The sequence below is a fragment of the Musa acuminata genome, chromosome BXJ2-10 (assembly GCF_036884655.1).
Source record: "Musa acuminata AAA Group cultivar baxijiao chromosome BXJ2-10, Cavendish_Baxijiao_AAA, whole genome shotgun sequence".
NCBI classification, from domain to species: domain Eukaryota; kingdom Viridiplantae; phylum Streptophyta; class Magnoliopsida; order Zingiberales; family Musaceae; genus Musa; species Musa acuminata.
Genome location: NC_088347.1, coordinates 14879358 through 14905862, shown reverse-complemented (window position 1 = coordinate 14905862; position 26505 = coordinate 14879358). Strand labels below are relative to the sequence as shown.

Below are 26505 nucleotides of genomic sequence, written 5' to 3'. Positions count from 1 at the left end.
TCAGCCTTTTATTGAGTCTGATCTCCATATCGACTCTAAGTGTACCTTCATCTTGTGTTACCTTGGGTTGCTTCCCCACTTGATCTCGTAATATATTCCTCCAATGCATTATCTCAAGCAAGATCATGCGACAACTCCTCGCCGCTCGCTCGGTCCGTTGAGCTTTATGAAGTTGTTTTGAGGTACTCTTCCTCAACACGTGTGGTCCGTTGCATATGGTTCTCCCTCTCGAGAGTCAAGACTTATCCCTCCTAGATATATGTTTAATTAGAGCAACTTCTCTCTTTGTTTCCTTCTCTCTGAGAGCTTTGGAGACCACCATTCCCTTGGACTACTTTATCTTGCTAAACAAACTGTGCATTATTCTTCCTCCCGCAAATGTATTTGCTAGATTACGACTCCACTTCAATATAGCCCTCGCTACACCCCTAAGACTTTGCAACATGCTAAACTTATTGCATAATTCAGCCTCCTATGGATATATCCATCTCAGGCTGAAGGGAAAGTTTCAATACTCTATGACATTGAGTTTCAGTCACCTTGGGATGGTCACGAATACTCCATCGTTTGCATACAAGCCCTTGTATAAGTACTAAATTCTTCGAGTTAGTAATTCCTCTCACCTCTGTAAGCTTTGCACAACTTTTTCAGTCATTGGACAACTTATTCCACCTTACTTCTCATTGCTAGTCATAGGTGCCCAGCAAGCCAATCACGTGAGTGATGGCACGTGTGACTTAATATAGAATCTTTTTGCTTATTATATTTTGGCATATATCACTTTATAACTATTGCATAAATGCATACATATATTGTGATGTCCTTGGATTTGTGCAATGTGAATCGGATCGTGATGAGATCACGATAGTGAGATCGATTCACCTTTAAACACATATCCTAAATAATCCCGGTCATAGGTTACTCAAGAGGGATATCGTGATAATCGGACAGACTGGTGTGCTGTATACCCGTCCATATGATGGATGCAGCTGGTCTCATAGCTGCTTGTGTAGGGATACTAAGGATACAGTATAGGTGCTCATTGGAGAATGAGTTCACTGATTGATCCGCTTACGGAATGCTGGATGATTGATAATGCCTTATTGTCAGACAGCGATTCCGTAGTCCTAGTGGTGTATCTGGTCCTTAGACTTGAGACACCAAGGATTTCCTGTATGAGTGCTCCACTCTTTGATACCAGATTTATAGGTTTGGCTGTCCCAGATCTAGTACAACTGGTCATTGGGAGTGGTAGTCGATCTTACGAGGGCTATTGAGTGTCGATAGAGGATCATCCACTCTCGACATCATGAGAGGAATATCCCATGTGTTCTTGCTCAGACAAATCCCTAGCCAGGGTCATTCGGGTTGAGAGAGAAAGAGTTCTCCGGGAGAATCCGATTAGAGCGAGACTCGAGTAGAAACCGTGTGGGTCTGACAACACCATGCTCGATATATGGTCTCTGGTATATTAGATGGATGAGGGCCTATAGGTACACGGTAACTGAGGACAGACAGGTCCAATGTATTGGATTCTCCTATATCGTCTGGGGACTACGGAGTAGTGGCCTAGTACATCCGTAGTCGATAAGTCGAGTGAATTATTACAGAGATAATAATTCACTGAGTTAGAAGGAGTTCTGACAGGTATAACTCACGGCCAGCTCGATATTGGGCCTAGAGGGTCACACACATATGGTAGGCATTGCGATGAATAGAGGTTCGGATATGAGATATCCGACAGAGCCCTTGTCTTATTGGATGCAGATCCAATACCCACTAGGGGAGGACCCATTAGGGTTTGACAGGGGACCTCTATAAATAGGAGGGATTCAGAGCCCCATGGGCTAGAGAACTTTTGATTGTCTTTTCCTATTCTCCTCTCCATCTCCACCTCAGAGTAGGTCTGGAGTTTTGAGGAGCGTCGTCGCAACCCTGCTGTGTGGATCACTGCTAGAGAGGAGGGCGCTTGACCTCCTTCACCCTCTCCTAAAGATCTGCAAGGAAACAGGGATATACGATCTCCCTAGGTAACACAATTTACACTATACGCAGTTTCATGTTTCGTGGATTTTTACGTACCAATCTTCGCACGACGACGAACATCTCTTTGGGAATCGGGGATTTTGTTTTTCTTGTTCTTCTGCTGCGCATATGATGTCGCCCCCAAGGATTTCCCAATAGTGGTATTATAGCCAGGTTGTTCATGCGAATGATTGGTTTTGAACAGCGTGTGTTGTGTTTAGGAAGAATTTTGACGTCAAAATTATTGACGCAAAAACAAGGAAGGGCAGTAACAGTTGTTGCCCTCGATCTGTGTGCGTTCAGCGTAACCGAAGGCGGGCAGCACAGGGGCTGCGTCTGCTGCAGCTGGCCAGGGGCCTGCTTGCAGCAGGCTTGCTCCCGCGGGCGATACCCCCCACAGGAGCAGTCGCCCGATGGGACAGCACCGCTTGCGGAGGTGGCGGCGCCCGAAGGGGGCGCCCACCCGCAGCGGTAGCGCTGACAGCGGGCGTGCCGCCTGCAGGCGAGGGCAGTGCCCTCGCCCCGCCGCACAGGCCGCCGCCGGCAAGGTGGCGGCGGCGGCAGCACCGAAAAGGGGAAAGGGCATTAGGGTGTTTGGGCAAAAGATAGGTTTGCCCCTCGGAATTTGAGAAATTCCAGTTTCTGTCTTTTGTCCAAATTAAGAAAATACCCTTATGAATTCAGAAATTCCCTATAATGTCCCTGATTTCAGAAAATATTAATTAATTAAAAGGTTTAGTTGATTTTATTATTATTATTATTATTATCTAGTAGTCCTACAATATGATGATTATTTATACATGTGATGTATGATGTGTGGACGGATGATCATGGACCGTGTGATGTGTGTACCTTTGATTATTATTATTGAGGTCTGCGAACCTTCATTATATTTCTCGTTTATTGTCGGGCCTACGTGCCTATGATTAAGTTGTAATCACATGAGGAGGCACAGCGGGAGCGTGGATGCGATGGTGGGACCCATGAGACGGACGATCGTGATGCATGAAGATGCATCAAGATGTCGACGGATCCGACAAGAACGAAATGGACGATCATAGGGCATGGAGATGCACTGTTGCACACATAGATCTTGATGTGAGTGATTAGGCCTACTGGCTCGGGCCTAATCATATTAGGTTGTGGTCCATGATCATCTGGTGTAATTGCTTATACACATACTAGATATGTATATATATTTGCATACGATGTAGATATATATTAAATATGTATATGTGTAACATGTCATATTAGGAGACCAAATCATAGAAACATCTCTCGATAATATTAAGTCGGTAAACGTGAGGCAATTAGATTGACCCACGTGGCCTTCCATCGTTATAAGTAGGAACCGATTCCCGGTGTAGGTTGAGTTGGTCGAGTCCCTCGAGACTCACCTATATCGCGATTCGCTATCTTGCTTACAACATAGAGATGTCACCGGTGACCTGAGGGCATGGTATACTTAGTCGAATCCCTCGAGGGTATATCATCAAATCAGACTCATCTTGTAACGAAGGTGTTGACTTAACCGAGCATCATGGTTGGTCGAGTCCCTCGAGGCCGTGGTGATTCGGAGGCCGAACAGGATGGGAATCACAAGGAGTTGTGATCGACAAGAATTGCCTACCTTTTAGGCTTATTGTGATTGGTCGAGTCCCTCGAGGTTACACTAAGACGCTGATTGGATCCTGATCCCCACTAGAAGTTTGCCGGAGACTTCCGTTTCACGTGCTGAGGGTGTCGCATGACTCGTTAGTAAAATAGTGGGAGCATATTAAGATAGAAGTCCATATCTTGATAGTTTATTTCTTGCAAAATCTGCATGTTATTTATTTCTGTTGCATCTTTATTTTCAGAAAATGTCGCTTTCAAATCTCTTACGTGGCATACTTGATGTCAACCGCCTCACTGGTCCAAATTATACGGATTGGCTCCGTAACTTGAGAATTATTCTCACAACGGAGAAAATCGTATACGTCCTTGATACAGTGATGCCTGCGCCCATAGAAGGGGCAAACGAGGATGATATCGCTCGCTACGTGAAGTACATTGATGACTCCACTCTTGCTCAGTGCTATATGTTAGGCTCTATGACTCCTAAGTTACAGAGACAACATGAAAAGATGGATGCCAGATCCATTCTCCTACATGTCCGTAAATTGTTTGAGGAACAGGGAAGGACTTAGCGATATGAGATATCTAAGAGCCTCTTCCACGCTAGGATGACTGAGGGGACACCGGTTTAGAATCATGTCCTAAAGATGATTGAGTGGATAGAGAAACTCACAGGTCTAGGAATGGTCCTAGAGGATAACTTGTGTGTGGACATTGTGCTTCAGTCCCTACCAGGTTCCTTTTCACAGTTCATAATGAATTTTAATATGAACAAGCTTGAAGTGACTCTCCCAAAGCTTCTCAATATGTTGAGGAAGGCAGAGAGTACTATCAAGAAAGAGAAGCCAGTTCTCTACACTAGTGAGACCAAAAGGAAAAGGAAAGCAGAAAGGTCCCTTAAGAAGGGAAAGGGCAAGGTCAAACCAGTTAAAGCAAAGGTTGCTAAGAAAGACCCAGCAAAGGACAAAGGCTAGCGCTTCCACTGTGGTAAAGATGGGCACCGGAAGACAAACTGCAAAGAGTACCTTGCAGAAAGGGCGAAACAAAAGCTTGATGAAGCTTCAGGTACATTCATGATTAGTCTCCATTTGTCAGACTCTTATGACAACATATGGGTATTGGATATCGGTAGTGCTTATCATATATGCAATTCGTTGCAGGTTTTGACAAAGACTAGGAGACTAGAGAGAGGCGAGATGGACCTCAAGATGGGTAACGGAGCAAAAGTTGCTGTAGTAGTTGTTGGCGAGGTCGCCCTACATATGCCTAGTTGAGCTTTTATTACATTAGATGCATGTTATTTTGTTCCTTCTATTATCAAAAACGTTATCTCCATTTCATGTTTAACAGTTAGTGGATATAAATTTATTTTTGAGAACAATAGTTGTTCGATATTATTAGATGATAAGATCATCATGAAAAGAATATTGCATAATGGTTTATTTATATTAGACACCACTCCACATATCATGAATGTAAATGTGTCCAAAAGGAAACGAGATGAGTTGAACAATGCATACCTGTGGCATTGTAGGCTAGGTCACATCCATGAAAGAAGGATTCAAAAGTTGCTAAATGATGGATATCTAGATCCATTCGACTATGTGTCATATGCAACTTGTGAGCCTTGCATTCGTGGAAAACTAACCAACTCTCCATTTAGTGGAACTAGAGAGAGAGCCACAGAGTTGTTGGAACTCATACATAGTGATGTATGTGGACCCATGCCAACTCATGCCATTGGAGGTTACTCCTACTTCATTACATTTATTGATGATTTCTCAATGTACGGATATGTGTATTTAATGAAGTAGAAGTCCGAGGCCTTTGAGAAATTCAGAGAGTATAAGAATGAGGTGGAAAACCAGACTAGAAAGAGTATCAAAACTCTTCGATCAGATCGAGGAGGTGAGTACTTAAGTACAGAGTTCACTCAGTTCCTCAAGGACCATGAGATATTATCCCAATGGACACCTCCTTATACACCTCAACTCAATGGTGTCTCTGAAAGGAGAAATCATACATTATTAGATATGGTACAGTCCATGATGAGTTTCGCTGACCTACCCATCTCATTCTGGGGATATGCCCTAGAAACCGCAGCTTACCTTCTGAACAGAGTTCCAACTAAGTCAGTAGTGTCTACACCATATGAGATATGGAAAGGGAAGAAGCCTGATCTTAAGGTTGTTAAGATTTGGGGCTGCCCTGCATATGTTAAAAGACACAACCTCGATAAGTTAGAATCAAGGATAGAGCGATGCAAATTTGTGGGATACCCCAAGGAAACTTGTGGGTATTATTTCTATCATCTCGAGGACCAAAATGTCTTTGTAGCTAAGAGAGCAATGTTCAGGTAACTCTATAGCCCTAGTCTATTCAGGTATCTAATACACAAGTTTCAACTTTACGCAGGTCTAATAGAGTATCTCATCCTCCTAAGAGATATGTGGGACGTATTAGAGGAGAGGATGCAGAGGATATTGATCCTCAGACCTACGAGGAGGCTATTATGAGTATAGACTCCGAGAAGTGGCAAGAAGCCATGAATTCTGAGATGGATTCTATGTACTCCAATAAGGTTTGGAACCTAGTTGATACGCCCGAAGGTATTGTACCCATCGGTTGCAAGTGGATCTTTAAGAAAAAGATCGGAGTAGATGGAAAGGTAGAGACCTATAAAGCAAGGCTAGTGGCTAAGGGGTATCGTCAAAGGCAAGGTGTTGATTATGACGAAACCTTCTCACCCGTAGCAATGCTAAAATCCATCAGAATTCTATTGGCTATTGCAGCACACTATGATTATGAGATCTGACAGATGGATGTGAAAATCGTATTCCTCAATGGGAACCTCGAGGAGGAGGTGTATATGATGCAACCTGAGGGATACGTGTCCAAGAATTGTCCAGATAAGGTGTGTAGGTTGCTTAGATCCATTTATGGATTAAAGCAAGCTTCCCGAAGTTGGAACATAAGATTTGATGAGGCAATCAGATCTTATGACTTCGTTAAGAACGAAGATGAGCCTTGTGTATACAGAAAGGTAAGTGGGAGCGCTATCACCTTTTTGGTGTAATATGTGGATGACATCCTGATAATTGGGAATGACGTAGGAATGCTATCCACAGTAAAGGCTTGGTTATCTAGACACTTCTCCATAAAGGACTTAGGGGAAGCATCCTATATTTTGGGGATTAGAATATATAGAGATAGATCCAAGAGGATGCTTGGCTTGCCCCAGTCTAAGTACATAGAAACCATTGTCAAAAGGTTTGGCATGGAAAAATTCCAAGAGAGGTCTCATACCGATGAGACATGGGATATCGCTTTCTACGAGTATGTCCCCAAAGACTCCAGAAGAAAGGGCAAACATGGATATGAGACCTTATGCCTCAGCAATAGGGTCTATCATGTATGTCATGCTATGTACTAGGCCTGATATAGCGCATGCTCTGAGTGTCACGAGCAGGTATCAGGCGGATCCAAGCTTGGAGCACTGGAAAGCAATAAAGTGTATCCTTAAGTACTTGAGAAGGACTAAGAATCTTTTACCAGTATATGGAGGTAATAGCCTTAAGGTTGAAGGCTACACTGACTCAAGTTTTCAGTCTGATGTCGATGATAGCAAGTCGAATTCAGGGTATGTGTACACCTTGAATGGAGGAGCAGTGTGCTGGAAGAGTTCCAAGCAAGATACCATTGTTGACTCGACCACAGAGGCGGAGTACATTGCTGCATCAGATGCAGCAAAGGAGGGAGTTTGGGTGAAGAAGTTCATCACAGATTTAGGAGTCGTGCTGGGTAGCGAAGAGCCGATCTCCCTATATTGCGACAACAACGGGGCGATTGCTCAAGCAAAGGAACCTAGGTCTCATCAGAAATCTAAGCATGTTCTGAGGAGGTTCCACCTTATCAGAGAGATCGTGACCCGAGGAGATGTAGTAGTGGAAAAAGTTCCATCCGAAGATAACAATGCATATCCACTAACAAAGCCGTTGTCTCAGATTTGTTTTGAGCGTCACAGGATTCTGATGGGGATCAGACACATAGGTGATTGGCTTTAGGTCAAGTGGGAGATTGCTAGTCATAGGTGCCCAACAAGCCAATCACGTGAGTGATGGCACGTGTGACTTAATATAGAATCTTTTTGCTTATTATATTTTGGCATATATCACGTGTGAGTGATGACACGCAGTTTCATGTTTCACGGATTTTTGCGTACCAATCTTCGCACGACGACGAACATCTCTTTGGGAATTGGGGATTTTGTTTTTCTTGTTCTTCCACTGCGTATATGATGTCGCCCCCAAGGATTTCCTAACATATGCACCTTATCTCGGAGAAGCATTTGATAGAGGAACCAAGGCGATTCAACTTGCGACGGCGAAGTTGAGTTTAGAAGGCTATGACACATGGCAAAAGGATATGGAGGTGGGTACTCTTGAAGAATATATCACATTGGTGTCAATCAAGTTATCATGAAGGAAGATGTGCACTGTGAAGATTGTGCTGGTAAGGGCAGAGGTACAGTGAAGTTAGTTGACTTTGGAAGCTACTAGGTGACGGACTGTCCTAGAGCAGTGCTTTGTTTAGGTGTGGCCCAAGAGCGGGTGAACAAAAGTCGATTGCTAAAGGAGCGAACACAATCGAAGTTGGAAGAGACCTTGTGATGTATTGGCAAAGACCACATATGGAGGGATCATAATCCGAGTTCATCTCACAAGAATCAGAATACAATGGAGATGTCACCAGGAAGCGATATGGTGTAAGGATCATGGTGAAATAGTTTGTGGTAATTATATACATACGAATCTAGTCCCATGAGAGACTATATCATATGGAGATATAATCGAGAGCTACTGGGAGCTCCACTTCGGTGAACAACACGACGACAACAAGGGCTATAGAGTTAAGAAGTGAAAGCTATTGTACTGCAGAGGCGGGTCTTCCGTGCATACATCGAATGAAAGCTTTAGTCATTAGCATATGAGAGTTGTGTACCACCGAGGAAAAAGTTCAAATGCAAGTACTAGTCTATCTCATGGGAGGGACTTGATCATGTAGAGGTATGATCAGAGCAGTTGGAGAGTTGGACTACTTCAGAGCCCATATTTGCTTAAGGGATCATAACAAGTCAGAGGATAAGACTGAGTAAGCGAACGTTGCTACAACATGATGGCAGAGGCCATGCATGAGAGTTACAGTCTGTCTTTCCATTGACCAAGGGGAATTGCTTAGAGAACATAAAGGTGTTGAAGCAAGGGGTCAAAAGAGGCAAGGAAATGATGACGAGTCCATAGGGACTTAGCTACCCAAAACTAAGCATCAGTTAGAATGGAAGTGGACTTAGAAGAGTGCCACAAAGACAGATCTACCGATCGTGAATAAAGGGATACTGATGCGAGTCGATGGATAGTAGGGTCATGAGCATAGCAATGCCATGGTACCATAAAGGCGGGACTTCCATGAAGTCATCGATCCCTTACTCTCATGAAGGAAGAGCGTTTGATCATGAAAGGGATCGAGGAGGTGGAGAATATAGAGGCAAACTCCAAGTACCGAGATAAGACTGAATGATAAAGGCTAGGAAACTTCGTAGGACATGTGTCAACGAGCTTCTCATCAAGATAGCCAAAAGTGGAGGACTTTGGGTCAATACAAGAGTGCACGACCAAGGAACGAAGGAGACAGTATACTGTGTTATACTTTTACTACTCAGTGGAGCAGGCGATTGGTTTGATGGAAAAGATGATACAATCTTAGAAGCGACCAAAATTATCAAAGACTTACTCCAAGTTGGGGTGAAAACTTCCTGCATTCTAGAAGTTTGATGACATTGAGAAGATGAATCACAGTAACTAACTCAACGCAAGGAGTACAAACACTTTAAGTACTTCAGAAGTATGAGCAAAGAGCAAGTAAAGGCCAATAACTACCTTGATGCATAGAGTACAATACTCGAGGAGGCGGGCGAAGTCAAGTAACATTTGCCCTCTCAACTCTTAAGAGAATAGGTGAAACTAAATAACCTAATTCTCTTATCTGTCCATTAGAGGGGCTCTGCACATGTTCAAAGACCATTTCAAAGAAACCAAATGGAAGACAATAGTTATCAAATCCTCACCAATGATAATCAATGCTACTAAGAGTAGATTATCCACTTCATTTCCCAACAGAATGCCAATCGAAAGTGGAAGTTATGTCAACCTATTTGGAAGTAACAACTAAGTGAAAAAGAGTCGATGGACAAATTTTATAGAGGAATGACCCAAAAACTTCAAAATTTTGTAAGGTGATGCTTGTTAAAGCTCCAACAAACATCCACCCAGTTCAAGTAACATGAGGCATTTGAGAGACTAGTGCATAGTAAGGATAGTCTTTTCTTTCATCTAAAGGATCTGTAAGAACCAATAGGGATCAACACAACTCAACCAACCCCACACTAGAGTCAAAGTCATTGGCGAGTCGAAGCAATATAGCGGATCAAAAATTCGACTACTCAACAACAGCGGCAGAGTGTAGTTGGGAGCCAGGAGGCGTATTGTAGTTGGAGTAGAAGATTGAAGACTCAACAAATGTGAGGAGTTGTAGCGTCGACAAAAGCTTCAACGAGGACATCAAAGGAATAAGTGGGGGAAAATGTCACAGACAAAACTGTAAACATGGTGTTTAATGTAATGCTCATGTATGTTTGTGTCTTTTGGTTTGTTCATGCTCTGCATAGCATATAGAGAAACGATCGAAGGCTTAACATCCCAATTTTAGTTGGGTTTGATGGTCATTCTAGGCTTGCAAATAAAGATTGTATCATGTGGGCACTTATGAGGATTTCGATATATAGTGAATCATTTTGGATCCTTTGTACAACTATTCAGAGCTTATGAAGTTTGTTTATTATTTGCATTGGTTATGAAGTATTTCATGAAATGACTGCTTGTGGATCTCGAATGAGGTGCTTTCTCTAATCCGTTTTCTCTTTTATAGGTCTTAAGGGATCATAAGAGGTTTTGGGAAGATTGACCTTTGCGGATGGACACGTAAGGGTGCCGCACGACTTAGACAAAACTAACTAAGTCCGTGACAATATATCAGAAAAAAAAAATACTCTGACGAGAACTAGAAATACTCTAACAAGAACTAGAAAAGAGGATCAATTATACGACACTCGATCCTCACTCTCAAGACGAAAAAGATGATCCAGAATCATTCAAAAGTCACTGAATGGTTAGGCTTTTTGTTAATTGGCTTGATGTATAATATTACCCACTCTATGTTCCTATACAAGAATGCCAGTATAATGTCTAACCGGCATGATGAAAGATTTGACGCATAATAATGTTTCTGGTTCAGTTACGTATTTAAATTTGTTTTCAGTCTACTCAATTATTTATGTATGTCAGAATCTCGGATAAAAATTTGATGTATTGTTATCTCCCAAGTGGCGCTCTCCACCTCCAGATATGATGTCGAGGTAAATCAGTAAAGTTCAGTATATTTGACTGGCATGTTTCCTTTAATGCCTCAATCAATAAAAATATGACATAAGTAGTTTCACGGTAATTGCTGTTAAAATGATCACTGAGATGACGGATGAAAATGGTATTGGCCTTTGGAGTAGCGCAACTGATGTAACGTTTTGTTTTGGAGCAGCAAAACTGACATAATAATGATCGTTAAGAAGATCTTGAGTGTTGACGTGGTCGATCAATTTTGTCATTATGTGCAGTATTAGTGTTCCACTCTGTCATCTGTGTTGGTCCACGTGCCTAACTGAAAGGATAATCTTTCCCGTATCTTATATATATATAAAGTATCATATCTTATCTAAAGATTCACAAATATTTTATTATTACACCAGTATTAGTGTCCACAAGTGCATGATTTTAACTCTTATTATTATTATTATTATTATTATTATTATAGATCCTGATTTTGTAATGGGTGCTGAACTTTCTTGTTTATACCTACAAAATATATAGAACACTGAAGGATGTTAACATTGGTGATAAAACACTCCTGCAAAGGCAAGCAAGAGGCTAAGATTAGAGAACAGTTGTCAATTTACATTGTGGATGAACATTACATTTATAACTAACTACAGATTGACTTGTTTAATAACCTGTATCTGCAAATGCGTGAGCTTCTGGATCTTGAGTTCACTGAAGGAACGACGCAAGAAGTAAAGATTATGGAAGATGCATCTGCAGGCTTGCATTTGTCATGCAATCGACTCCATTGCCTGATGATATACATCATTTAGATTTAAATGCCGGTCTCCAATACAAATCCATGCATTTGAAAGACACAATGTTTTGCTTTAGGGAATACACGCTACCAAACAGTCACTCGCAGAGAATTCATAGAAACAATGGAAGTAGCTGGAGAAGCAAATGAGGAGACTAATTATGATGCCGAGCAAAGGTTATAATCCTTAAGATGGTCTGCGTTATAGCTAGGACGAAGAGGAAGAAAGCTGCAGACAGTGAGACGATCGCCCAAGGATTACCGAAGTAATCATGATTCAGCGTTGCCCGCCATTTGTTACATCTGGTGTTGCAGTGCTTGTTGACGTCCCTGAAGATGCTCGAAAGATGGCACTCGTTGTCGTTGATCGCCACCTCCTTGCAGAGTTTGTTGAAGAGAAGGGCGATCTCTTTGCTGTCGCCCAAGCCGCTGACGATGATTCCACGTTTCTGGAGCAACGCGACGTCTGCAGCGGTGTCGACGATGCAATCCATGAGCGACGCGTAGGCCGTGACATGAGAGCTGACCTCGTCGTAGCACTGCTCGAACGCGATGAGGTTCCTGAAGAGTGCGTTGGTGCCGTCATCGACCTGAAGCTGGGGGATCTCCATCTTCTTATTCTTAAAACTGATGTCCAGGAAACTCGTCGCCTCCTTCTTCCTCCTGAAGTGGACTCCAGCCTCCCTGAGCTTTGTCGCACTTGGAATCCATCCCAGCAGGGAAACGGGCTCGTCCGTCACCTCCGGATCTTCTCCACAGCAGCATAACCTGTTCATCCACGGTAAGGAGCGGTTGGAGTCGGATGACTGGCTCTTCATCTTATCAAGCTTCTTTGGTGGGGTAACGCGAGAATGAAGAAGATGAAGGATGTGGTGAAAATCCACGCTCCGGGACGGAATTTGAATCTTGAAATCCACGCAGCCATCAAGAAAGTTGATCATAAGACCGGTTAGCTGAGGAGACCGGTCAGGAATAGCAGAGTCCAATAAAGTGTGGAGGAGAGAGAAAGGGAGCTGGTTTTCCAGCATCAACATATCCCTCGCTACTACCATTAGGGACGATGGGCTTGTGATTGGATTCTGCGCAGCTTCCAGTCCTCCCTGACCTTTCCAGTACAATAACATCTCGATCACAAAGCAGCCGTCGAGCAACATCATTTGGAGGAAATCGTTGCTGCTCTTGTCCACCTGTTCTGAATAGGCCATGCGTATGTCGCGCTCTTTATCCTTGATCTCCCTAAGGTAGTCTGCCAGGACCTTGTGGGGGTTTCGGCCCAGGAATTGCTTGAGGTAGTGCCATTTGATGTGGTTCATGGCTTGCAGGCGAGGCTTGTCATGGTGGTAGGGACCGATCGAGACGATCATCGGCTCGTAGGCGTCGGGATCACTGTCTCGGATGTGGTTTGGGACTCTGTAGATGGTCGGCCGCTTGGTGCGCCATTCCTCCCCCCACTGTGTGTCCTCCACCCTCTTCTCCAAGAGTCTTACCCATTCCATATCCAGAGCTATCACAGCGGCCTCCTCTACGGTATTCATCTTCTACTTGTTTCCACAGGATTAATCTATCTGTTTTTTACAAGAACAGATGGAAAAAGGATAGCAGGAACAAATTCAAGACCATTTGGAACGAATCTACAAATATTGAAACATGAACTGGCAACATATATTATCAATGTTCAGGTTGAGTGAGCATCAGCTTCTAGATCATTTTGCAACAGCTAAACCTCTATTATAGTACCATAGACAATACCATAGCAAGAGCTGAACGTTTTGAATCCTTGTGTTATTGCTTGTCCCTAATTGTTTGGGGATAGTTAAAATGTCCAAACCAATCATAATCATTTTAATAAGGCTTACTTCATCCCTATTCGTAGGGGTTTGAGCAATTTTTTTTAGAAATATAATATATATTCTAAAAATAAAGTATCAATACGTTTATCCTTTTACCTCTTCTTCTTCTTCGACTATACTATACCAATATTTACTGGTTTAATATCCCCAAAAAAGAAATATATTTTAAATAAATAAAGTTTAGTTAGAAAGATTTTTTAAGAGTAGAGATTTTAGAAGTGGGAAACTAATTTTCCTTGCAAAAAGGAAAAGAGTGCTACCGAAGCTAGTAAGCATGCTATATATAATATACGACCAATAAGTCAACTGTCTAGATTACAACTTTACTTTTCTAATCCTTTCTTAGGGTTGGTTTGGTCGATGGATTTTGTTATTCCTCCGGTCACGGAGTGGTATATTAAAACTTTTATATGTGGATTAAGATGGGACGCAGGTAAAACATATCAAATGCCAAACCATATAAGATAGGAAACTCATTGCAAGTATGATTCTAAGGGAAGGAACAACCTATTTCGATTAAGGAGAATACCTATAGCGTAATTCTAAAATTATGAAAAGAGAAAAGGGAAAACGAAACAAAAAGGAGAAAAAGAGAGGAGAAAAAGGGAATCACAAAGAAGACAAAAAAAATACAAAAATTCCTCTACCAAAGACCAATCAATAAAGAAAATAATCATAAAAAATAATATTATTTTTTAATTGCACCCTAAGAAAGAAGACAAGAAATGACATAGTAAGGAGACAGCACGAGCATAGAGAGGTAGGGAGGGTTCTCTTTGGTTGATCTACTGTCTCTCCTTCTACCTACCTATAATAAAAATAGTGAGTCATCTATTCTATTAAGTAACATGATAGACTAAAGTTTATATAGAGTAAAATAAAAATAGTGAGTCATCTATTTTATTAAGTAACATGATAGACTAAATTTTATATAGAGAAGTTTCGTATAAAAAGGTTGATTGCCATGTAAGGTTTAGAATATTTTTATCTAACATGACCAAATAAATAGTGCTTCAAATGATTTCACTGACAGGTTGATAGGATTAATGACATCAGATGAAGGTCATCTCCATTTCACAGTGAGAGGGCAGAGTCGACCAAATTTATTAGTTGGTTAAGCTATTGCTATAATATGGAATAACACATAAGAAAGATCTTGAAAAGAGTTTTTGTTCGATTCTTGAAATAACACATCAGAGGTGCGTTGAGGGTGTCCCCCACTCAAGTCAACAAGTTTTCCAAATAGAGATTTTCTCCTCTACAAGGAGAAAGAGAAGTTAGAAAAGAGGAGAGAATTTTCCTGAACTTTCTCAAAATAAGTTTTGGGGTCAGTAGAATTATATTGTGCCACGAGAGAGGGTTGTTTTTTTAATTCTATGTGGTACTTGAGGATATTTTCAATTTAATGCAAGATGTATAGGTTAGTTAAGTCAATCACCTGAGTAATGACACATGTGATATGTTGTGATAATTTTTTTGCTTATTATTATTGATATTTTATCGTATATTATCTGGATATATATTATAATGTTCTTGAATTTGTGTAATGAGAATCAGATCATGATAAGAACACAATAATCAGACCGATTCGCCTTTAAATACAGACCCTAAATCATCCTGGTCATAGATTACTCGAGAAGGACATCGAGATAACCAAATAGATCGGTGCATTATATACTCGTCCATATGATGGAAACAGTTTGTCTCATAGTCGTTCGTTTGGGGACATTAGAGATACAATGCAGATGCTCATTAGAGAATGAGCTCATTGATTGATCTGTTTATGGAATACTGGATGATTAATGATACCTGATGTGAGAGAATGATTCCGTAGTCTCAATTGTGTATTTAGTTCTTAGACTTTAGACACCAAAGATACCCTATATGAGTACTCCATTCTTTGACACTGGATTTACAGGTTTGGAAGTTCCAGATATAGTATAGTTGGTTCTCGGGAATGGTAGCCAATCTTACGAAGACAATTGAGTATAAAAAAAGGATCGTTCACTCTCAGTATCACAAGAGGAATATCCTATATATACTCACTTAAACAAAATCCTTAGCTAGGATTGTTCGGATTGAGATAGTAGGAGTTCTCCGAAAGAATCCAATTAGAGCAAGACTCAAATAGGATTCCGTATGGGCTTGATATTACTATGCCCAATATATGATCTTTGATATACTAGATGGATGAGGGATTATAGATATGCGATAACTAAGGAAAAACAAATCCGATATATTAGATCTCTTATACCGTGTAGGGATTATGACGTAGTGGCCTAGTACGTCCATAGTCAATGAGTTGACTAAATTATTATGGAGATAATAATTCACTATATTAGAAGGAGTTCTGAGTCAGAAGTAGTTCTGAGTTAAAAGTAGTTCTGATAGGATCAACTCACAACCAGCTCAGTATTAGACCTAGAGGGTTATACACATATGGTGAATATTATGACGAGTAGGGATGCAAATATAAGATATCCACGGAGTCCCTAGTTTGGATCCTTGAATAAGATCCAATTGGATAATTGGATAGAGATTCAATTGGATAATTGGTAAGAGATCCAATGAGGATAAGATCCATTAAGCATTAAGTTACTTGCACCTCTATAAATAGGAGAAACCTCACGGTTCATAGGTTAGAATTTATGATAGTTGCCCCTCCTATTCTCACCAACCTCCTCTTCTCTTCCTTGGCTCTGATTGCCTTGTGGTGTACATAGAGAGGAAGAACCCGTAGCGATCTACTCCATTGGATCACCGTTGTATCCGCTGTGTGGATCACCGCTAGAGAGGAGTATTGAGTTCTCTTTCATCAACTCCATTGGATCTAAAAATTTAAGGGATATATAATCTCCCTATGTAACACTGATAACATGATATGTGTAATTTTTTAGTTTTATAGTATTCTCGTGCACCAATTGTCACATAACTACAAAATACTTGATTTTAGAAAATCTGATTTTGCTTTTATTTTCCACTATGCATGAGATACTGACCCATGATTTTTCAATAGTATATCCCAAAGTAATGTGGGCTTGAAATAGAAGACTAGCCTCTTTTAAGACTATTTATCCAACTAGTGATAATAGATGTTCTTAACACCATTTCAACCAATCTGATTGATTATTATCTAAGGTGTTGAAAAATTTAGGGGCAACATCACATGCGCAGCAGAAGAACATAAAAACAAAATCCTCAAATTTCTCATAAATTATGTTCGTCATCGTGCAAAGATTGATGCGTAAAATCCGTAAAACTTAAAACTATGCATATTAAAGATTGTGTTACCTAAATATATCGTATATCCTTGAGTCCCTACAGAGATCTAGGAGAGGGTGAAGGAGGTCAAGCGTCCTCCTCTCTAGCGGTGATCCACAAAGTACGGCTGTGATAATGCTCCTCAAAACTCCAAGCTTATTATTTGAGGAGAAGGGAAGGAGAATAGGAGAGGCAACCCAAAATAACTTAACCTTAATGGAGCATATGAACCATTGGTTCCCTCCTATTTATAGAGGTTCCCTATCAACTTAACCCTAATGGATCATGTCTTATTGGGTATTGGATCTCCATCCAACTACCAAAGCCTCTTATATTATTGGATATTTATCCAATAATCTCTCAATTGCTCTTATTGGATCTCATCCATAGGATCCAATAATTTATGGGCTTATTGGATATCAAATAAGGTAGGGGCTCCAGCAGATATCTCATATCCGAACCTCTACTCATCGCAATGCCTACCATATGTGTATGACTCTCTAGGCCCAATATCGAGCTGGCCATGAGTTATTTCTATCAGAACTCCTTTTGGCTTAGTGAATTATTATCTTCATAATAATTCACTCAACTCATCGATTGAGGATGTACTAGGCCACTACGCTATAGTTCCCAGATGATACAGGGGAATCCAATCCATTAGACTTGTTTGTCCTCAATTACCATATACCTATAGTCACTCAACCATCTAAAATCCTAGAGATCGTATATCGAGCATGGTGCTGTTAGACCCATACGGTTTCTGCTCGAGTCTCGCTCTAATCGGATTCTCCTAGTGAACTCTTTCTCTTTCAATCTAAATGACCATAGCTAGGGATTTGTCTAAGCAAGAATACATGAGATATTCTTCATATGATACTGAGAATGAATGATCCTATATCGGCACTCAATAGTTCTCGTAAGATTGGCTACCACTCTCAATGATCGGTTGTGCTAGACCTGAAACCTCCAGACCTATAAATCCGGCATCAAAGAGTGGAGTACTCATATAGGACATCCTTGGTGTCTCAAGTCTAAGGACCAGATACGCTACTAGGACTACGGAATCGCTGTATGACAATAAGACATCATCAACCATCTAGTATTCCATAAGTGGATCAATCAGTAAACTCATTCTCCAATGAGCACTTGTACTGTATCCCTAGTGTCCCCATACGAGCATCCATGAGATCAGTTGTATCTATCATATGGATGGGTATACAGCACACTGGTATGTTCGGTTATCTCGATGTCCCTCTTGACTAACATGTGATCAGGATTATTTAAGGTATGTGTTTAAAGGTGAATCAATCTCATTATTGTGATCTCATCATGATTCGATTCCTATTGCACAGATTCAAGGACATCACAATATATATACATGTGTATACGTAACAATCAATATAAAGTGATAAAGTGATAAAATGCTAAAATATAATAAGCAAAAAGACTGTATGTCAGGTCACACGTGTCATCACTCACGTGATTGGCTTGCAGGGCACCTATGACTAGCAATCGCATGTGTAACGAAAGAACAAAAAATAAAAATCCTAAAATTTCTCACAGAAAAGAAGGTTTCATCGTCGAGCGAAGATTGATGCATAAAAACCTATAAAATCGAAAACTACATATATAAGAAAGATGTATTACCTAGGGAAATCATATATATTTGAAAACCTACAGATCTATGGGAGATGATGAAAGAGGTCGACTATCCTCCTCTCTAACGGTGATCCATATGGCAGGGGTTGGGTAGATGCTCATCAAATCGCAGCCCAAATCTCCTAGCTACGTGCACTATGCAATCAATAAGGGGTCGACCCTTCTTGCTATCCACATACCCCAAATAGGAGCTATTAGCTAAGAAGGAGAGGGAGAGAGGAGAATATGATGTGACAACCAAAAGGGGTCTAGCCTATGACCCTTTAGTTCCCTCCAATTTACAAAGGCCCATTGTCAACTTAACCATAATGGATCCTACCCTATTGGGTATTGAATCTCCATCCAACTACCCAAGCATCTTGGATTAGTAGGTTTCTACATAATAATCTCTCATTAGCTCCTATTGGATCTCATCCAAAGGATCCAATAATTCATGAGCTTATTGGATATCAAATAAGATATGAGCTCTAACAAATATCTTATATCCGAATATCTATTTATCGCAACATCCACTATATATGTGTGACCCTCTAGGCTCAATATCGAGCTGGCCATGAGTCAAACCTATTAAAACTCCTTTTGGCTTAGTGAATTATTATATCCATAATAATTTACTCGAATCATCGACTGTGGATATACTGTTAGGATCGAGAGCACTAAGAGGGGGGGGGGGTGAATTAGTGCAGCGGAAATCTTACAGCGATTTAAAAACCGAAAGCTGCGTTCGTCCGATAAAAATCGATTTCGATATAAAAGCAGAATCACAGTGCAGTTTGCGTCTAAGCGCAGTTTTGCGTCTAAGCGCAGTTTGCGTCTAAACACAGTTTGCGTCTAAGCGCAGTTTGCGTCTAAGCGCAGTTTGCGTCTAAACTCAGTTTTACATCCAAACGCAGTTTTACGTCCAAACGCAGTTTTACGTCTAAACGCAGTTTTGCGTCTAAACGCAGTTTTATGTCTAAACGCAGTTTTACGTCTAAACGCAGTTTTACGTCTAAACGCAGTTTTGCGTCTAAACGCAGTTTTACGTCTAAACGTAATTTTACGTCTAAATGTAGTTTTGCGTCTAAAAGCAGTTTTGAACCTTGAAAAGCGTTTTACGTAGAAAGCAATTTGCAGTTATAAATGGAATCCGAATGTAAGCGAAAACTGCAGTGTGAAGATCGTATGAAAACACGATTTACGTTTGAATGCAGATTCTGAAAGATCAGAGCTTAGAAACTTGTTCGTGAAGGCGCAGAGGGCAGTAGCAATGTAGGAGGTTTGCAGTAATGATAAAGTGCTCAAGGTAAAAGCAAACCAGAGATTTAGAGTGGTTCGGTCAGTCTTGACCTACTCCACTTTTGGCTTCCTCCTCCGACGAGGTCACCAACGTCAACTAGCTGCCTTCCTTCAATGGGCGAAGGCTAACTGCCCTTTTACAGTTTCTCTCCTTTTGACAGGCTCAGGAGACAACCTTTACAGATCCTTTCTCTCCTCTCTTTACAACTCAAAACTTGAAGAACAGAAGGAGGAGAACTTTAGGACTTTACACAAATTTGAGCTCTTAGAATCACTGAAAAGATCAAGAATTCGGTGTGGATCTGTATCTTTTCAGTGCTGAATGGGTGGGGTATTTATAGGCCCCAACCCAGTTCAAATTTGGAGCTCAAAACGATCAAATCGATCAAATCCCAGAATTCTGGGATCAGGCGGTTGCACCTCTTGACTGGAGAGGTGGCACCGCCTGGCAGAGCTCGAAGACTGAGCTCAGGCGATTGCTCCTCTCTGCCAGAGCTCGAAGACTGAGCTCGATGGTTGCATCACCTGGCAGAGCTCGAAGACTGAGCTCGGTGGTTGCACCGCCTGGCAGAGCTCGAAGTCTGAGCTCGGTGGTTGCATCACCTAGCAGAGCTCGAAACTGAGCTCAGGCTGATGCACCTCTCTGCCAGAGCTCGAAGACTGAGCTCGGTGGTTGCATCACCTGGCAGAGCTCGAGACTGAGCTCAGGCTGATGCACCTCTCTGCCAGAGCTCGAAGACTGAGCTCGGTGGTTGCATCGCCTGGCAGAGCTCGAAACTTGAGCTCTGGCGGTGCTACCTCTTGACAGAGGAGGTTGCACCGCCCAGTCTAGCTCGAAGACTGAGCTCTGGGCGGTTGCACCTCTTGGATGGGGCGGTTGCACCTCCCAGCCTCGCAGCCCTGGCGGTTGCACCTCCTGGCTGGGGCGGTTGCACCTCCCAGCCTCGCTGGAAGACATAGCCTGGGCGGTGCTACCTCCAACCCTGGCGGTGGCACCTCTTTCACTATTCCAACTCACTTGGTTTGGCTCCAAACTTGGTCCAAACCAGTCCGAACTTGGGCCTAATTGGCCCCTACTTGGGTTATAGGATTAACACCTAATCCTAACCCTTATTAACGTGCTAACTATGAATTTAAAGACATTTTCTAAGCTATTTACAAAGTCCGCAAGTCAAGACTTCTTCTGGCGAGCTTCCGGCAAACTTCCGGCGGTCTTCCGATGAATTCTCGGAAACCATTCTGCGGACTCCCGGCAAGCTCCTAGACTTCACGATTTGATCTTAGCGAGTTTCAACGAGCTTCGTCGGCAAGCTCCGATCTTTCTCGGCGAGCTCCGCGAACTTCCAACGAACCTTCCGGCGAGCTTCCGAAAAAGCCTTCGGCAAGCTCCCAACTCATTCTCGGCTAGTTCCGGTAGCATTCCCGACGAACCTTCGGACTTCCGTCGAACTCTCGAACTCGCAACAAATCCTTCGCGCTTGACTCCGACACTTTGTTTCGCTTTATGTCTTCATCGTTATCATAGTTAATCCTGCACAACAAAACCAAACTTCGATCGAGACAATTAATCCTAAGCAATTAACCAAGTTGTCCGACATGTCATTGGTCCCTCGACGCTTCGTCCGATTCTTCAGCGCATCGTCCTCTCGTGCAGCCTATTGCCCAATCGGCCAGTTGACTCCGCAACTCCGATATCCTTGGCACAATACCCGCTCTTCTTTGCCCGATGCCCGAGTCCACGGCCCGAAGTCTTCTGTCGATACGTTGACCGATCCACCGGCCCGACGTCCAATCTTCTGACATGTTCCTTCGGCACAACATGATTTTCCTGCTTTAATTGTCTCATCCTAATCGAAGCATCCTGCGTCACTCAAAACGCAGATTAAATCATAAACATATATCAAGTAGTTTCATCATCAAAATACGAGATTCAACATATACTAGGCCACTACGTCGTAGTCCCTTAACGATACAAGTGAATCCAATTTATTGGACCTATATGCCCTTAATTACTATGTATCTATAGTCTCTCATTCATCTAAATATCCAAAAGACTATATTCTAGGCATGGTGCTATTAGGCCTATATGGTTTTTACTGGAGTCTCGCTCTAAAAGGAATCTCTGAGAGAACTTTCTCTTTTTATTTGAATGACCCTAGCTAGAGATTTTTTCTAAGCAAGAATACATAGGATATTTGTCTATTGACACTAAGAATGGATGTTCCTTTATTGACACTTAATAGCCCTCAAAAGGTTGGCAGCTATACCTGATGACATGTTGTGTTAGATTTGGAACTTTCAAATCTATAAGTTCGGTATCAAAGAGTGGAGTACTCATACAAGATATCCTTAGCATCTCAAGTCTATAAACCAAATATATCATGAGATAATAGAATCATTGTCTGACAATGAGGTATCATAAACCATCTAGCATTATATGAGCAGATCGATTAGTGAACTTATTTTCTAATAAGTACCTATACTGTATCCCTAGTATCCCCACATGAGTAATTATGAGACTAGTCACCTCCATCATCTAGATGGCTATATAAGATACCAATCTATTCGGTTATCTCGATATCCCTTTCGAGTAACCTATGACTGAGATTATTTAAGGTTTATGTTTAAAGGTGAATCGATCTCATTATCATGATCTCATCACGATATGATTCCTATTGCATAGATCCATAGATATTACAATATATGTAACAAGCAATATAAAGAAAGAAAAAATATCAAGTATATAATAAACAAAAAGAGTACGTATCATGTCACGTGTGTCATCACTCATGTGATTGACTTATAGGGCACCTATGACTAGCAATCTCCTACTTGACCTAAAACTAATCACCTACATGTTTGATCCCCATTAGACCCTTATGACGCTCAAAGACAATATGAGATAATGACTTCATTAGTAGATCTACAATATTATATTCGGATGTAACTCTTTCTATTGTTATATCTCTTCGGGTTACGATCTCTTTGATTAGGTGGAACCTTCTCAGAACATGCTTAGACTTCTGATGAGACCTTGGTTCCTTTGCTTGAGTAATCACCCAATTGTTGTCATAATATAAGAAAATCAGCTCCTCGTTGCCCGGCACAACTCTCGGATCTATAATGAATTTATTTATCTAGACTCCCTCCTTTACTACCTCTGTTATAGTAATGCACTCCGCCTTTGTAGTTAAGTCAGTAGTAGTATCTTGCTTGTAACTCTTCCAGCATACTATCCATTCAGGGTAAACATATACTCAGAATTAGACTTGCTATCATCGACATTGGACTGGAAACTCAAGTCTATATAGCTCTCAACCTTGAGGCTACTTCTTCCATATACTAGTAAAAGATCATTAGTCCTTCTTAAGTACTTAAGGACATACTTTACTGCTTTCTAGTGCTCCAAGCCTAGATCCGCTTGATACCTACTCATGATACTCAGAATATGTACTATATCAAGCCTGGTACATAGCATACATGATAGATCCTATCGCTGAGGCATAGGGTATCTTATCTATGTTTGTCATTTCTTCAAGAGTCTTTAGGGGCATACTCCTAGAAAGTGATATCCCATGTCACATTAATATGAGGCCTCTCTTGAAATTTTTCATACTAAATCTTTTGATAATGGTATCTATGTACCTAGATTTGGATAAGCCAAGCATCATGTTAGATCTATCTCTATAGATCCAATCCCCAAGATATAGGATGTTTCCCCTAAGTTATTCAGAGAGAAATATCTAGATAGCGCCTTTACTATAGAGAGCATTCTTATGTCATTCCCAATTATCAAAATATCATCCATATATAATACTAAAAAGGCGATAGCGCTCCCACTTATCTTTGTTAACACACAAGACTCATCTTCATTTTTAACGAAATTATAAGATCTGATTGTCATATCAAATCTTATGTTCTAGCTTCGAGAAGCTTACTTTAGTATATAGATGAACCTAAGTAACTTGCATATATTATCTAGATCTTCTTTGGATACAAATCCCTTAGGCTATATCATATACACCTCATCCTCAAGGTTGCCATTGAGGAACACGATTTTCACATTCATATGCTAGATCTCATAATCATAGTGTACAGTAATAGCTAATAGAATTCAAATAATTTTTATCATAGCTACGGGCGAGAAGATTTCATTATAGTTAACACCTTACTTTTGATGGTACCCCTTAGCCATTAGCCTCACTTTATAGGTCTCTATCTTTTCATCTACTCCGATCTTTTTCTTGACGATCTATTTGTAACCAATGGGTACGATACGCTTAGGTGCATTAACTAAGTTCCAAACCATGATGGGGTATATGAAAACTATCTTAGAATTCATGGCTTCTTGCTACTTCTCGGAGTCTATACTCATAATTACCTTGTCGTATGTTTGAGGATCAATATCCTCAACATCCTCTCCTCTAATATATCATACATATTTCTCAGGAGGATATGGTACTATACCAAACCTACATAAAGTTGGAACTTGTATGCTAGGTACCTGAACATACTCGGGCTGTGGAATGATGGTTAAGCTTGGTTCTCCAATCTCGCTCAACTCTATCATGCTCCCACTATCTCCACAAAAAATGTGTTCCTTCTCAAGGAACATTGCCCTCTTGGTTACAAAGACTTTTTGATTCTCGGGGTGATCAAAATAATACCCACAAGTTTCCTTAGGGTATCTTATGAATTTGTATAGCTCAATCATAGATTTCAACTTATTGGGGTTATATCTCTTAACGTGGGTAAGGCAACCCCAAGTCTTAACAACCTTAAGATCGGGTTTGTTCCCTTTCCATATCTCATATAGTGTAGACACTAGCGACTTAGTTGGAACTCTATTCACAAGATAAGCTGTGGACTCTATGGCATGTCCCCAGAATGAGATAGGTATGTTAACGAAATTGATCATGGATCACACCATGTCTAATAGTGTACGATTCCTCCTTTTGGATACACTATTAAGCCGAGATGTATAAGGAGGTGTCCATTAGGATAGAATCCTATGGTCCTTGACGAAGAGTAAACTCTATACTTAAGTACTCACCTCCTCGATCTAATCGAAGAGTCTTGATACTCTTTCCAGTCTGGTTCTCTACTTCATTCTTATACTCCATGAATTTCTCGAAGGCTTCAGACTTGTACTTCATCAAGTACATATGTCAGTACCTAAAGTAATTATCAGTGAAAGTAATGAAGTAGGAGTAATTACCTATGGCTTGTGTTGACATGAGACCATAACATCGCTATGTATGAGTTCCAATAACTTAGTGGCTCTCTTTTCAGTTCCACTAAATGGAGAGTTGGTCAATTTTCCATGAAGTCAATATTCGCAAATTGTATATGACTCATAGTCAAATGAATCTAAGTATCTATCCATCGGCAACTTTTGAATGCTTCCCTCTTAGATATGACTTAGCCTATAATGCCACAGGTATGCATTATTCACTTCATCTTGTTTCCTCTTGGACACAGTTGTATTTATGATATATGTGCCGAATCTCGGATTTTGATGATGAAACCAATTGATAAGTGTTTATGATTTAATCTACGTTTTGAGTGACACAAGATGCTTCGATCAGGAAGAGATAATTAAAGCAGAAATAATCATGTTGGGCCGGAGGAAAATGTGTCAGAAGATTGGACGTCGAGCCGGAGGATCAATCGACGTATCGACAGAAGGCTTCGGGCCATGGATTCGGGAATCGGGCCAAGAAGAGTGGATATTGCATCAAGGATATCGAAGTTGCATAGGTCAACTGGCTAATTGTACAATAGACCGCAAGAGATGACGATGCATCGAAGAATCATACGAAGCGTCAATGGACCAATAACATGCCAGACAACATGATTCATACTTAGTAATAATTGTCTAGATTGAAGCGTGTTTTTGTGTGTACAGGATTAACTACGATAGCAAGGCATAAAGCAAAATGAAATCCCAGAGTCAAGAACATGATTTCGTTGGAAGTTCGAGAGTTCGTCGGAAGTCCGAACGTTCGTTAGAAGTTCTACCAAAACCAACCGAGAAGTCCAGGAGCTTGCCAGAGAAGCTCGTTGGAACTAACCAAGAAGATTATCGTGAAGTCCAAGAGCTTGCTAGGAGTTCGTCGGAATATTGCCGAGAGATCGTCGGAAGTCGTTGGAAGATCGCCAAAAGCTTGTCGAAAGAAATCAGACTTATCTTGCTTAGAATATGTCTTATGAATCATAGTTAGCATATAATTAGAGTTGGGATTGGGAGGTAATCCCATCAACTATGTTAGGGGCCAATTGGGCCTGAAGTTGGATTGGTTTGGGTTGGATTCAAGGCCCAACCAGGGTACTAAAACCCTGGCCGACGGTGGCACTACTAAGGCTGGCGGTGGCACCGCTTGGGGAACAACACTCCAAGATTCCTAGGTGGTGGTACCACCGACAGCATACCACCGGTAGCAATGCTGCTAGCGGTGGTATCCCCCCTGTTCGACGGTGGTACCGCCCCTGTTTGGTGGTGGTACCACCCGGTACCAGATCCTATGGTGGTAGTACCACCTAGCAACGATGGTGGTACCGCTAGTACCTA

General features: G+C 41.3%; 1 protein-coding gene across 2 annotated transcripts in view; it reads right to left on the bottom strand.

The window, feature by feature from the left end:
* Positions 1–11882: 11882 nt before the first annotated feature.
* The window catches only part of LOC103999887 (UPF0481 protein At3g47200-like), a 47827-nt gene continuing 33204 nt past the window's right edge, over positions 11883–26505 (bottom strand). The window contains exons 2-3 of one of the 2 annotated variants that reach the window (XM_018819373.2): positions 12936–13451; positions 11883–12791 (exon numbers count right to left, since the gene is read on the bottom strand). In XM_018819373.2, the coding sequence (XP_018674918.2) occupies positions 12042–12791; positions 12936–13421 (1236 nt within the window). In that variant the 5' untranslated portion in view covers positions 13422–13451 and the 3' untranslated portion in view covers positions 11883–12041. Of the gene's footprint in view, positions 13452–26505 lie in introns of both variants that reach the window. The other variant, XM_009421780.3, reaches the window with a different exon arrangement.